A 14,090-nucleotide genomic window follows, 5' to 3' on the forward strand; every position below is an offset into this window, starting at 1 on the left:
AAGGTCAAAAGTCAAGGTCACTGTGACCTTTTCTGTTTCTGTCTTGTGAACGCAACATCTCAAGAGCACTTTTTTTTTTTTTCAAAATTTGGCACGAACGTCCACTTGGACTTAAGGATGAACTGATGACATTTTGGTGGTCAAAGGTCAGGGTCTGTCTGACCTCACGTCTGTCCAGTTCTCGTGAATGTGATATCTCAAGGATACCTTGACAGAAACTTTTCAGATTTGATACAAATCTCCATTTGAACTGATAAGTTTTAGTGATGAAGGTCTGACATTTGTAACGGAAAAGGAGACATTTGGTCTGATACTGAACTGGTGACACTAATTTTGGGTGCCCATGTTGAAACTGTGCTGATTATATAGATTCTCTGGCGGAAGATGTGTGTGAAGCATCCATATTTTCGCTGGCTCATGTCTTATTTTGGAGTAAATCTTAACATTTCGAGAAGAAGTGAAAAAAAATAAAATTACTGCTCACAGTTTAATTTTATAATCACAATGTCTTCTTCATTGTTTTCCTCTCTTAAGCCTTTCTTGTAGATTTCTCTCCACCACTTCTTTCTTCTTGCTTCTTTCTTTCTTCCTTGAAGACCTCAACTGTGTGTGTGTGTGTGTGTGTGTGTGTGTGTGTGTGTGTGTGTGTGTGTGTGTGTGTGTGTGTGTGTTTTGTGTGTGCCTGGTTGGCCCTGTCTGATCGATTGGTAGTAAATGTGTTCAGTCAGGGAATCCGTCGGCTTCTTATGAAATATAGATGCTGCTCCCACGGTCAGATTAACAGGAGCACCAACAGAGAGGAACGATCAAACACACACATTCACACACACACACACACTCACTGTACATATGTATACAATATAAACAAGCACATATGCCAACAAACACACACATGAACAGATTTTGCCTTATGTGTGTCTCAGGAGAATCTCCTGATGCGTATCCACTTCCACATCAGCGCGGAGAGCCGAGAGGACATCTGCACAGCCAAACACTGTATACCACACCAGAAGTTTGCCATGACTCTGTTCGAACAGGTAGGACCGTGTTCAGTGCCTCTGTCACTTTAAAGAGCTGTTACATATTTCATTTTTGTTGCTTTAATTTAAAAAAAAAAAAAAAAAAACAGCCCACACAAACATTTTCAAGAACACGATGTCCAGCGATGAATCTGAGGATGTATTTGTATTTGTAGTGTGTCTGTAACAGCTGCGGAGCCACATCGGACCCCTTGCCCTTCATTCAGATGGTTCATTACATCTCCACTACATCCCTCTGGTAAGACCAGACACACACCTACACACACACACACACACACACACACACACTGCAGTAAATCTGGCAGCAAGCTGAGGCTGGGTGGCAGTAAAGGAAGGTACAGCGTGTTCTCTTCCTCCCTGCACGGGTCCCTGCTGAACACTGAACTGTGAGCGCACACATGCACATTATGCACACACACACGTGTACGTTCATGCATATGCAAGAGCAGGTGAGCTCGTGCATAATGGTCTCCGCCATGTTAACGTGCAGGTAAATCCACACAGCATCCTCGGAGCTGTTACATAAAACTCGCACACGCTCCGAGTCAATGAAATAAGGAACAGGGGAAGTAATCAATCAGCTGTTTGATTCAGTAGACCCAGGGGGCGACATAAATCTATAAGTGGAACAGTGGGTCGGATAGGCTGCGAACGAGAGGGAAATAAGAGGATATATCACACCATATCCTTTTTGGAAATGGAACACGGCAGAGGAAATCGAGGGATGAATGGGGGGCAAAAGTACAAATAAACACACTGTGTCAAGGTAGCTGTGGGGCACAGCGGTGCCGCCGCTCTGTGTTTGTGCCTGTTAGCACTGCCAAGCTATTTTTACCCTTAGCTCAGCCTGTTGTTTACAGTCGAGATAGCCAAACATGCAAAAGTCAACATGAGTAAGATAATCAGAGGGCAACGCAAAAGACAAACAAACGTCTGGTTCAAGCACGATTCAGACACAAGTAAACAGAAGTACAAGTGTGCTCCTCGCTTGTTGTTGTTTTTGCCTGCGTTTATAGCCTCGCATCTGCCCGCGCATCTGAAGAAGAGAGGAGTGAGGGGTTGAAATTGAGCGAGAGAGAGTGTAGAAGAGGTTGGGTTCATTTCAGGCTAATGGAAGGGGTGAGGGGTGGGGGTGGGGGGGATTTGGATGGTTTTAAAAATCGTTATTCTTAAAGGAGTACTTCACCGGAAAAAACAATGCTGATTCATTGCACACATAAGCCCATACTTCAGGGATACTCAACTTGCTTTGCTTGGGGGCCACTTTTCCAAAATGACAAGAGGCCAGGGGCCAGTCACAGCAGCCGCATACACATTTCTAGGATTTGTAGGACTTCAGGACGTTTCTAGGATTTCAGGACGATTGTAGAATGTTAGGATGCTTCAAGGATTTTAAGACATTTCGTGGATTTAGGAAGTTGCTAGGATTTTAGGACAGTTGGTCCAAAAGTTGGTCCTCCAGTGACACTTTTTAAAAAAAAAAACAAGCTCTATTTTTGATGCTGTTTTATGCACTCTGGCTACTTTTATATACTAAAAATACAAAAACAATTCCTTGCGTTAATCACCCAAATTTTATTGTGAATTAGAAGATGGTTGGGGGATTGCACAGCACCCTTTTGGGGGCCAGATGTGGCCCGTGGGCCGTAAGTTGAGTATCACTGCCAGAGATATAGACAGAGCTGCAGACAGACTTGCACAAGTCCTTTTGGTATTCACAGATGGTAATAATGTATGTTTGAGTTTGTCCTTCAGAGGACGATGGTACTTAAAAGGGATAAATGCAGCTCAATAATAAAGTCTCATTGTTTTAAGCCTTGCAGAAAAAATACACTTTTCTTCTTCAAGCAAAGCTGTTTTTTCATCAAATTATGCTAGTTGGGGATGAACTTCTCCTTTATTAACAATAATAATGTTTCTGTAGTGTTACTGCTCCCCGTGGGGAAATCGTCTTTCAGCATGGTCACTTTATGAAGGTCATAGATCTGTCAAACAGGATTTAGAAATTTCAGAATTAATGTTTTTTATTACTTTAAAGAAGTATTTCGCCAATTTCAAGAAGGTCCTCATGTAAAACTAGGCTCTCTACGCGCCTGATCAGACCAATAAAAGCTTCGGCTGGTGAGTGATGTAATGTGGACTTGTCCGTATTAAACAACAGCGGCTGGCTGGATCTCATATTACAGTTAAATAATAAGCTAAAAACATTTTTATGAAAAGATTTGACGCAAGAAACATTGAACTCAGCATCTTGCTTTATATTTGATCAGCTCTGCTTGGTATTTCTGTTTGATCACTGTGTTTTCGGCCTTAGTTTTCACTCCGTAGGAAGTAGTTTGGTGCCTATTTCCTGTTCACAACTCTCGCCACTACAGTGAAACAGGGCGTTTAAATATGTTTCTGAAAATATTTCAGGCGAGAAGTGGGCAGTGCGGTAGCATAATCTTAGTTTTACATTCGATCAGCACTGCTTAGATTTACCGTTCGATCAGATTTCGGTCCGAATTTAGGAGACAGGGAGAGGAGTGCGCTAAGTCTCTTGATCAGCTGGATAATCTTTGTGTCCACGGCATGGTTGGCATGGCAATGTGAAAATGCGAAAGTACAGCCTGTAGTTTGAGCAACAGCCCCGAGAGCCAGCGAGTCACCGCCAAATGACATAAATTGGCAGTGTTTCGGGGAGGCAATTGTAAGATGGAGGGAAGTTTACCACAGTTCATCTGCACATACAACTCACACTGTTTCGAAACAAAGCTGGTTTAAAATCAGTGAAGTATCCCTTTAAAGTCTCACTGTTTTATCCCTGCAGAAAATGACTGTCTAGAAATACAGTTTTCTTTCATCACATGCTGCTAGTTGGGGATGAACTTCTCCTTTAATAACATTGATAATGTTTCTGTAGTGTTACTGCTCCCTGTGGGGAAATTGTCTTTCAGCATGGCCACTTTAGGAGGGTCAAAGATCATAATCTGTCACACAGGATTTAGAAACTATCTCAGAATTAATCTTTTTCGCAGCCTTAATGGCTCCATAATGTAGATTCCCTCTTTCCCCTTTTCCTTTGTTTTATTTTCTCTATTAAGTGGATGAGAAAAAGCACTGACTCAGAGTCAGCGTTGATGTGTGCCTAAGCAATACACAAGGCCAGATGAACAACACACTGAAGAATTAATAGATTTTCAACAGATTTTCAGCCAGAAATACCAGAGGAAATTAAACAATTGCCTGCAAATTACTGTACAGCACCACAAAACAGACAAAACTTAACAAGTTTAAATAATGGAAACAATGTTTCTGCTCTCCACAAGTCACAGTTGGGCTTCACAATAGATTTTTTTCTACTATTCACAAAAGCTCTGGCCTCACTCACTGCGTGCGTCATTTTGGTGTGTGTGTGTGTGTGTGTGTGTGTGTGTGTGTGTGTGTTTGTGTTTCTGATGCTGCAGTAACCAGGCGGTGAGGATGCTGGAGTGCAGAGAGAAACCCACACCGGACATGTTTGGAGAACTGCTCCGCAACGCCAGCAACATGGGGGACCTGCGCAACTGCCCTGTGAGAGCACACACACACACACACACACACACACACACACACACACACACACACACACACACACACACACACACACACACACAGCTGTGTAGCTGTTTTGTGTCTCTATGTGGTTGTTTTCCCCAGTTTCATAGCCATGAGTCTCATTTTGTGTGTTTTCAACTGGCTTTCATCTCTTTATAGTAGTTCTACGTGTCTCAGTTGGTATTTTATCCCTTTTTGTAGCTGTTGTGAGTCTCATTATGTCGCTTTTGCAGCTGTTTTGTCTCTCTCTCTGTCGTCATATGTGTATCTTCATAGTGTTTTTGTCTTGTAGTCATTTTGAATCTCCCTGTAGTCATTTTTGTGTCTAGTTTTAGCTGTTTTGCCTCTTTTTGTAGTCTTGGTTCTCTTTTTGTCTCTTTGCAGTTGTTTTGCATCTTTTTGTAGTCATTTTGTGTCTCTTTTATGGTAGTTGTGTATTTCTTTGGGGTTATTCTTTTATGGGTTGAAATGTATTAATTTGAGTGATTTTCTGCAGGTTAAACCCAGGTGAGCCCTGACACTTTGGCTCCCAGAGCCTGTTTCACTTCATTAATCCATCCATGCAAAACACACAGACACAAGCACAACACATGGGCACACAATTCACATACGCCCACTCAGTACACTCAGCAACTTGATACTGTGAACCTCAGGGCAGGAACAAAGTTACAACTAAGTATGCACAAAACATCTGCAAATCCCTCTTTTTTAATCTGAAAAGATGGATTAAACCAAACAATAACACAAAAAGCAGGCTGAAAATCAGATTTTAAAGTTATAATTTGCAGCATAACCACTTTTTAAAATTATTTCTTGTTTGTTTTTTTTCCCCTTTCTTTCTTGGTCGGCCCAATGTTATATAATCAGCAGCTCATTTGCATTTTCTTCCCATTTTTCTCTTCACTTTCTATTACCGGAAGCATTTTCTGAGTTCTCTTCATCGACCTCCTTTACAGTAAAACATAATGAACGCCGTCGTCTTGCAGCAGGAAACAAAAGAATGTGGTTGTGCAGGGAAAAATGCGGGTATTTTTGGATGAAAATTAAAACAAAAAGCGACGAGCCTCGACAATATTGTCTGCTGCATTGGAGAGCGATTACTGTAAGATAGAGAGACAGAGGAATGTGTGTGACGCCTTTGTTCTGCAGGGTTGTGTGTTGTGCTGCCACATGAGAAAGTGCTGCTGCTGAATAGATCCAGCTTGGCCCCGCTCTCTGCCAAAGTGTCCGCACAAAGAGCCTCCTCAGCTGCCCCTCTCTTCACATACCACCACCACAACCTCCTCAGCTGCTGCAGCTACACTAACACACACCGTTAGCTTGTTCACGGCCCAAACGCTGACTTTGTGTGCGCAGTCCTGTGGGAGTCACACAAACCTGCCTCTGTTTATCTTCCATCACTTGCAGCGCTGATCTTTTGTTAATACCACATTGGGCTTTGCTCAAACAAAGTTATGGTGTTTGGACGGGAGCGCGGCTGCTGGAGGATACCGGAGGTGCCAGGCTGAAGATAGGAGAGTGTGAGGATGTTTGTTCGGTGTTAAAGAGTTGACGGAGGGAAGTGAAGTGAAGTTCTTAGTACATGATTTTTTAAATAAGATAAAATTAATGGAATTAATTGAATATATGGATGCTGTGTTAGACGTTTTCAGCTCTTATACCACTTTGAAAGCTGCAATATAGACAGATTACATATTTATTTAAAGGGCATAAAAACCTTTGTTTTTTTCTTCTTTCATATGAACCAGTCAGGATTTACAGGAGTAGACCCAGAATCTGAATGCAGCTGGGATTGTCTTTAAATGCCAAGTTTTCATGTATTCCAAGTTTAAAAATATTAGTCTTGGTAAAAAAAAAAAAAAAAATTGTAGCACTCTCCCCACTGACAACTTGCTACACAACACCCACTAGCTGATGGAAACACATTGACAGGTCACTACAAAACACAGATGATTAAAGCCTAAAAAAGCTGCTGAAAACTCACTGACAGGTCACTACAAAACATGCACAACTGGAGCCCTAAAGTCACTTGAAACACACTGACAGGTCGCTACAAAACACAGATGATTAAAGCTTAAAAAAGCTGCTGAAAACTCACTGACAGGTCACTACAAAACATGCACGATTGGAGCCATCTGCTGACCCCTCCACCTTCCAGTGACAAAGTGATCTCATATATTACGCCACTTAACGTTGATGTGATATGTATGAAATGTGCAAATGTAACATATTCATGGTTTGTAGAAATGTACAATGCCAAAATTTTCTTCTGGCAACTTGGCTGATTTGCAAGCAACAATTATTTGTGATACATACAGTCCTTTTTTTTTGCATGATAACACTGCTTGCAAATCTCTTTTGTGCAACAGGCTTTTTTCATATATTGGGCCACTGTTTGTGTTGATACAACTCTGACCTCGCCAAATAGAAAATATATAAATTAGATATTAGAAATAGAAATAATGTTAAAGGAGTCGGATTTGGTAAAAACCATGAGCAGTCAGGCATTTGGTAAAATTAATTCCCATACTGTGAATTTCAGGGGTCTTTACTATCAATACTTTCCTCAGAATAGAGCAGTAAAGCACCAAACTGTTGTTTTTTCAACGCCAGCCTTGTCAATTGCATGTGTTTTTTTGCCCCGTTGGACTTTGTATTTGCTGCTTTCCCAGAACCCAGCAATAATTTGGGCCATGACTGATGGAAACGGTGGCCAATACTACAAAAGTAACATCCAAATTGTAATAAACAGGGGTTGTTCTTTAATAATAAGGGTATTCACACACCTCTGTATGAATGTATGTTCAATCCTACATCTGCCCCATTTTATTGCACACAAGAAAACAATAACATATCGTTAAATAACAAAACAAAATTCATGCAGTATATAATGATTTGGAAGTAAAAACAATAACTTCAGACAGAAATGTGCAGGAGGAGCCAAAAAAAATCCCCATGGGGTCTTTCTGAGTGGCCCTCCTAATGTGAAACATTTAGCAGAGAGACAATTAAAGTAGTACAAACAAATACTATGTAGGGGAACAGAAAACAAAATTCATAAGGTGTAAAAAAATAAAAATAGATCAAATGGAGAATCTGCCTCCTTTCCTGATAAAAGGGGGATAGCCTCTTTATTTCGGATGCTGTGTGGAGTCGTGAGGAGGCATAAGTACAAACATTTCCCTAAAGTTGTTTCATTTTGCTCCGAAGAATGCCACCATCAGCACTCTGCAAACCTACAGTATCCTTTGACCAGCAGCACTATTATATAACTCACTCTCTCCTGGAAATGTCTGCATAGCCATGGCAAAAAAAAATAGATAAATAGAATAAAAAGAGGAAAGAAATCTTTGCATATAACATTCAGAGATGAGGCTGCACCGATCAATGCTGTATTATGAAGCAGAGCGAATCTGTTTGTACGATCATTTGATGAATGATGCTGTCAGCGGCCGTTCCCAGCAGTGAGGCAGCGCAGAGAGCTAACTGTGTCCCGTCAATGTGTCCTAAGCTAACAGATAGCCCGTGTGTCTCAGTGCTGTGCTGTTTGGCGGCTGCTCCAGGCCTTGTGTTTGTGTCCCTTTCTGAGAATTTAGAAGCAGACCCTGGCAAAATACCTTCCTGCCGTGTCTGGTGCCAGCGCAAGACGGCACGCCGCCCACAAAGGGAGCGCTCTGTGTGTGTTTGTGCATATGTGTGTGTGTGCGAGAGCGTTGTGTTTGGCAAAGTGTCTGGTTGCCAGGGTGTTCTCAGGCTGTTTCCGAGCCCACTCTGCCAGCACTGCGTGTGTGTGTGCATGTGTGTATGTCTTTTGTGTGTGTGTGTGTGTGTGTGTGCACCAGCTCTGCGGTGGGTCATGACTCAAAGGAAGGATTCAGAACACACGGTTCTGAACTCAACAGAAGGCCCAAGGGACAAATACAACTCAGCACAGCGCGTCTTCCTCTGTCGTTCTCTCTTACAATCCTTTCATCATCTCTTTCCTCCCGCCTTTTATCTCTGCCCCTCTTTCTCCTACTGTTCACTTCATCTGTGTGTGTGTGTGTGTCCGTGCGCGTGTCTTCGTCACTGCCAAATAAAGGGACGTTTTTAGCGAAGTACACCGCTGTCACACTCTGCGTCTCATAACACAGGATGAATAAACCTGTTTGATCAGACGCTTTTTCTCCTCTCCCTCCCTCCATCACAGAGTAACTGCGGGGAGGTGTTGCGTATCCGCCGGGTGCTGATGAACTCGCCGGAGATCGTGTCCATCGGGCTGGTGTGGGACTCAGACCACTCTGACCTAGCTGAGGACGTCATACACAGCCTGGGGACGTGCCTGCGTCTGGGAGATGTAAGGGGATCACACACACATTACTCACACACATTATGCGGTCATTACAACACATTAGCATATGTTATTTATGCCTTTGTGAGCAGCCAAGCACGTACGCCCAAATGCTGACATACATGTGGGCACGATACTCTAAATGTGATGGTGAAAAGAGCTTTTTGTGCAGCAGTGAGCCAGACGTGCTGTTTGGTGAAGATGTTTGTGGTGGTGGCTGCACCGTCAGCACCTCATGATGCTCATGAGACGTCCCGTTGGTTGCGCCAGATCAGTTTTAAGAGGTCGTGAGATTCACAACTGAAGTCCAAGATAGATTGCCGTGAAATTCAGTACACAAAGTCGTTGTTTCCAGAGGATGAGGCCCACGGGCTTTAGGGATCCCCTGACTTCTCATTTGGTGCCACCATCAGAAAAAGAGAGATTATAACCACACATCAAGCAGCATTCTGAGGTGGCCGACAGGAAAGTGCCCAAAACTGCAGTTCTTCAAAAGGCTGGCGAGTTAATCCCCGTAGACACCCCCCCCAAAAAAATCTCACTCCCAACTCATCATAAACAGGTGCTTGGTTAATGGCCCAGACGCTCAGAGATGGTCACATGCAGTATGGTTTTTTTTAAAAAAAAGCTTCTTTTTTCACAGGATATGTACAGTCCCTTTTCAAAATAAACCTAGAGCAAAGTTTTAAAGACTAGTTTCTTTTGGGTTAACTTCCTTAAGTTTAGGCAACAAAAGTACATGGTCTGGTCTTAAAATATGCGTGTGTGTGTGTGTGTGTGTGTGTGTGTGTGTGTAAACTTCTATCAGCCTCTTGTTTAAACCCTCTTAGCTTCCATGTTGTTCCCACTTTACGACCTCAAAGCACATGAACACGACGAAGTCTGAAGAACAGCTTCCCAACTCAGAAACTACGACCTTCCCACATCACATTAACGCAGCAGCGGACTCTCAGGCTTGTTTTCATGCAGATGAGGGTTGTAGGTTGTGGAAAAATTGGAACAATGCTATCCCAACAATCACACTGATTCCCATATTGTTTCTCTACATTGCATACATTCAGCCTGACATTACGTTCATGGAAAATGACTCTCACTGATGTCGCATCCAGTTGACATGCAATAGTCTCCCAGTTGAACCTTTCTTGAAAAGTTAAGAAATCCTTTAACCTCTTGAACCAGATCCCTTTGCGTGCTTCAATCCCTTCAATTCCAGGCTTACAGCTTACTCATTACTTATTTTCCACATGGGAAGTCAAGCACTGGAGGCTACATGATATGCTTGGCATTTAAGTGCTTGGAGTCGTGATGACACTGTTGATCGGTGACTGACGGTAAAAACAGATGCCGTGTTGTTCTGTTTCAAAAATGGTTAATGATTTTTCTGGTTTATGCAGAGGTACAGTAACAGTGGCATGTTCAAACAGATTTTCCAACAATCAGACAAGGACACACATACTTACCAACACAAATATAGAGAGTACAAACATGTGCGTGCTGTAGAGCCCTGTAAACTCAACCAATCCTGTTCAAACTGCTCTGCAAAACAACAAATCATAACACACACGACACACTCAGCCGCCTGACTTCCATTATTCTCACAGAGCTGCTGCTTTCACACCTCACACACGTGTTCGACCCCCGATACTCCGTGTCATGACTGAGTAATGCTGGTGCATTTTAATGCCACTGTAACATCTCCAGCCGCATTCTGAAGCGATATCCATGAATAATGGATCAGTGAATATGACGATGTGTTACAGTGAGTCAAGTTCTTTCCTCTATCCTCTATCTTCTGTCTCCGCCTGCTGCTGTTTCCCTCGTTTTCATCCCGCAGATGCGAGATGAAGCTAGTTGTCAGAGACGAATCGGAGGCGCAATCCATTGCGTTCTCCGCTTCTGTTTAGTCGTTCAGATCAGAGAAAGTTAATCCATCTGCCTCCTGAATCCCTCCGCCCCTTCTACTGCTTTCACTTTCTGCCTTTGTCTGTCTTCTGCATCTGCTTACTGTCTTTTTTCTGCTTCCCTGTTACTCTTCTATGTTCCCTCTCTTTGAGATTAGATTATTGTACTGCTGAAATGATACATCTACAGCCTCTTTCCCTCTCACTGGTTAAAAAGTTAGTCAGGTTTGTTTTTAGGAGAAAATAAAGATAGTGGTTAAGCTTTAATTGGTTGGCTATTAACCCTTTGAAACCTAAGCAAACCAGCTTGATTTCTTTACATGGTATGGGAAGAAGGCAATGAGCAACTTAAGAAATGGCCATAAATAATAATGTTTGCAAAAAGATACATATAACAAAGAAGTTACCTGAAAATAAGCCAAAGGGGGAAAAAGAAGGAAAGAAAATAGCCCAAAAATAAGCAAAAAAAAAGAAAATTAAAAAAATATCTGGAGAATAGTTGCAAAAAAATTATATTAAATAATAAATGTGTTCATTTTGTGTGGCTTAAATTTAAATATATAATTAGAACCTGACATATGCCTATGTTGTGATACTGTATTTTTCTATTCTTTTTTATTTTTCTACTCTTTTTTTGCGGGATATTTCTTGCCAAGTTGGTCATTGTATTGTTCCCTTTCTTTGAGTTTTGGGCTGTTGGTCAGATAAAAGAAGCAAATTGCAGATGTCACTCAGGGCAACTTTCTGACATTTGTAGACTAATGGCAAATTGCAAAAAAAATAAAAAATTTATGTAATTTTTACAGTAGATAAAACCTAGATAAAATGATATTTGTTATTTTTACGGTATTGAACCATGAGTGTTTTTACAGCAGCAGGGCACAGCAGAATGCAATGTGATAGGACTACGAAAACTTATGTTCCTAAACCAGTGATTCTTATGGCCCACTTGCCAAATCTGGCCCCCACCAGGGTGCTGGGTGGCCCCCCAACCATTTTCTAATTCACAAAAAAAACAAAAGATTCAAACTGTCTAAAAAAACATAAAACAGCATCAAAAAAGAGCTTGTTTATCAAAAAAAGTGTGAGTGGAGAGGTCCTGCTAAACCCCAAATGTCCTAAAATCATAGAAACATCCTCAAATCTTAGTAATGTCCACAAATCCTTGAAATGCCCTAAAATCCCAGAAATGTTCTAAATCCTAGAAGTGTCCTAAAATTATAGAATTGTTCTGAAATTCTTAAAATGTTCTGAGATCCTGCAAACACCCCAGAATCCTAGAAAAATAATAAAAATGCCCAGAAATCCTATAAACGTCGCAAAATCTTAGAAACGTCCTAAAATCATAGAAACATCTCCGGGGCTGCTGCAACGGGCCTCTGGCCTCTGGTCATTTTGCAAAAGTTTCCCCCCAGGATTAAACCAACAAATTTCTCCACTTTAACACGTTCATCTGTTTGTATAATGTGCAGATAATCACTGTGTATCATTTGTGCATGAAAAGCTGCAGTAGAACTGTGTCTCTGTGCAGGATGTGCAGAGAGGAAAGTGAGGAGTTTGAGAAAAGGCAGTGTGTGAAGGATTACTGCATACAGCATATACACTAGGTGAGCAAAAATGTGCTTGTATTCACATTAACTCCCCTATCTCTACCCCCCACCCCACTGCACACCTCTCCCTCTCTTCCCTGCATCCCTCCCTCCCTCCCTGTCTCCTCCCCCTCCCCTCGCTCCTCTCTCTCTCTCTCTCTCTCTGTAGTTGTTCTACCGTGTGACAGAGGAGAGGGCTCGCCAGGCGGAGCTCTACTTGGTGGGCATGGTGTGCTACTACGGCAAGCACTACTCCACCTTCTTCTTCCAGACCAAGATACGCAAGTGGATGTACTTCGACGACGCCCACGTCAAAGAGGTGAGACACAGTTTTGGGGGAAAGTCTGCATGCTGCAACGCGGGGAGGGCAGCGCTGTTACAGTATCTGCTGCATCTCCAGTTGTGCCGGTGAGAGCAGCAGTGACAAGTAACTGTGTGTTAATTGAAGTGCTGCATGGTCAGCGGGGGCGGCTCGAGATTGATTATGTGTTTCAGGGTTTAATCTCCGTCTTTGTTTTAATCTTAGCGCAGGTTTGAAGTGCTAGAACTGGTTTTATGTAGTGATACTTCATGATTGGAGCATGATTTATCCTCCACGAGGCTGGAAGATGATATTGTGATGACTGAATGGAGGGGAGCTGGGTTTGTGTGTGTCAAGTGTGATATAAAGTGAATCTACACGTCCTTGACACTTCTGTCAGCCACAGTGGTCATATTAGATTATTGAGCTAATGAAAAGTGTGATAATATGATATAGATAAGGACACACAGCAGCACAGTGTGTGTTTGACCTTCTCGTTTTGGTAGAATATGCGTAATGTTATATCCTAATCCGGATAGATTTACTTTATGTGTGTGTGTGTTGGTTTGTATGTATGATTATGTGTGTCTTTGTGTGTGTGTGTGTGTGTGTGTGTGTGTGTGTGTGTGTGTGTGTGTGTGTGTGTGTATTGCCCTGCACCTTCAGATCGGCCCTAAGTGGAAGGACGTGGTGTCTCGCTGTATCAAAGGCCACTATCAGCCCCTGCTGCTGCTCTACGCTGACCCCCGTGGGACGCCGGTGATACTGCAGGAGAGCCCCAACCCCTGTACCAGCTCCAACCCGCAGCTGGAGCTCCAGCACTGCAGCAGCAAGGCTGGTTACGACAGCGAAGACTCTGGTACAGCATAGATGACACACTCTGCTACAGATCAGATCACTCTGTGTTTAACGTCAAAGGAGGCAGGGGGGCAGCGAGGTTACAGCTTTAAAGCTCTGACCTTCAACCCTGTAATCCAACTTCTGCACACTGCAGAGCCTGAATTTATATTCTGGCTTTTATGTAAACATATGGAGATGCAGGATTAACTGAAAGGTCGTGTTTCTTTCTCTTGTTCTCTCTCAGGTCGGGAGCCATCCATATCCAGCGATACTCGCACCGACTCTTCAACAGACAGCTCGAGCCATCGCGCCTCCCGCAGCCGATCTCTCCACCAGTCCACGGGCAGCCACCTCTCCAGCGAATCCCAGACCACGGTGGTCTGTAATTACGACATCGGCACACCGCCGCACGGTGCTGACGCCGGTGGTGAGTCTAAACTACACAAGTTTCGATACTCACACAGTGCAGCTGACAGCTTCTGCAAATACACTAGTGACTGCAGTGTTTTCACA

The 14,090-nt window shown here is 42.8% G+C and overlaps 1 protein-coding gene across 3 annotated transcripts in view; it reads left to right on the forward strand.

Moving 5' to 3' along the window:
• usp54b (ubiquitin specific peptidase 54b) overlaps positions 1-14,090 on the forward strand; it is a 77,256-nt gene that overhangs the window by 37,558 nt on the left and 25,608 nt on the right. For all 3 annotated transcript variants that reach the window (XM_088070170.1, XM_088070171.1, XM_088070172.1), the window contains 7 exons: positions 924-1,037; positions 1,196-1,278; positions 4,487-4,592; positions 8,806-8,952; positions 12,606-12,755; positions 13,404-13,596; positions 13,822-14,004. In XM_088070170.1, the coding sequence (XP_087926296.1) occupies positions 924-1,037; positions 1,196-1,278; positions 4,487-4,592; positions 8,806-8,952; positions 12,606-12,755; positions 13,404-13,596; positions 13,822-14,004 (976 nt within the window). The remainder of the gene's footprint in view (positions 1-923; positions 1,038-1,195; positions 1,279-4,486; positions 4,593-8,805; positions 8,953-12,605; positions 12,756-13,403; positions 13,597-13,821; positions 14,005-14,090) is intronic.

The sequence above is a fragment of the Plectropomus leopardus genome, chromosome 19 (genome assembly GCF_026936395.1).
Source record: "Plectropomus leopardus strain MGB_pleo_1.0 chromosome 19, ASM2693639v1, whole genome shotgun sequence".
Lineage (NCBI taxonomy): Eukaryota > Metazoa > Chordata > Actinopteri > Perciformes > Serranidae > Plectropomus > Plectropomus leopardus.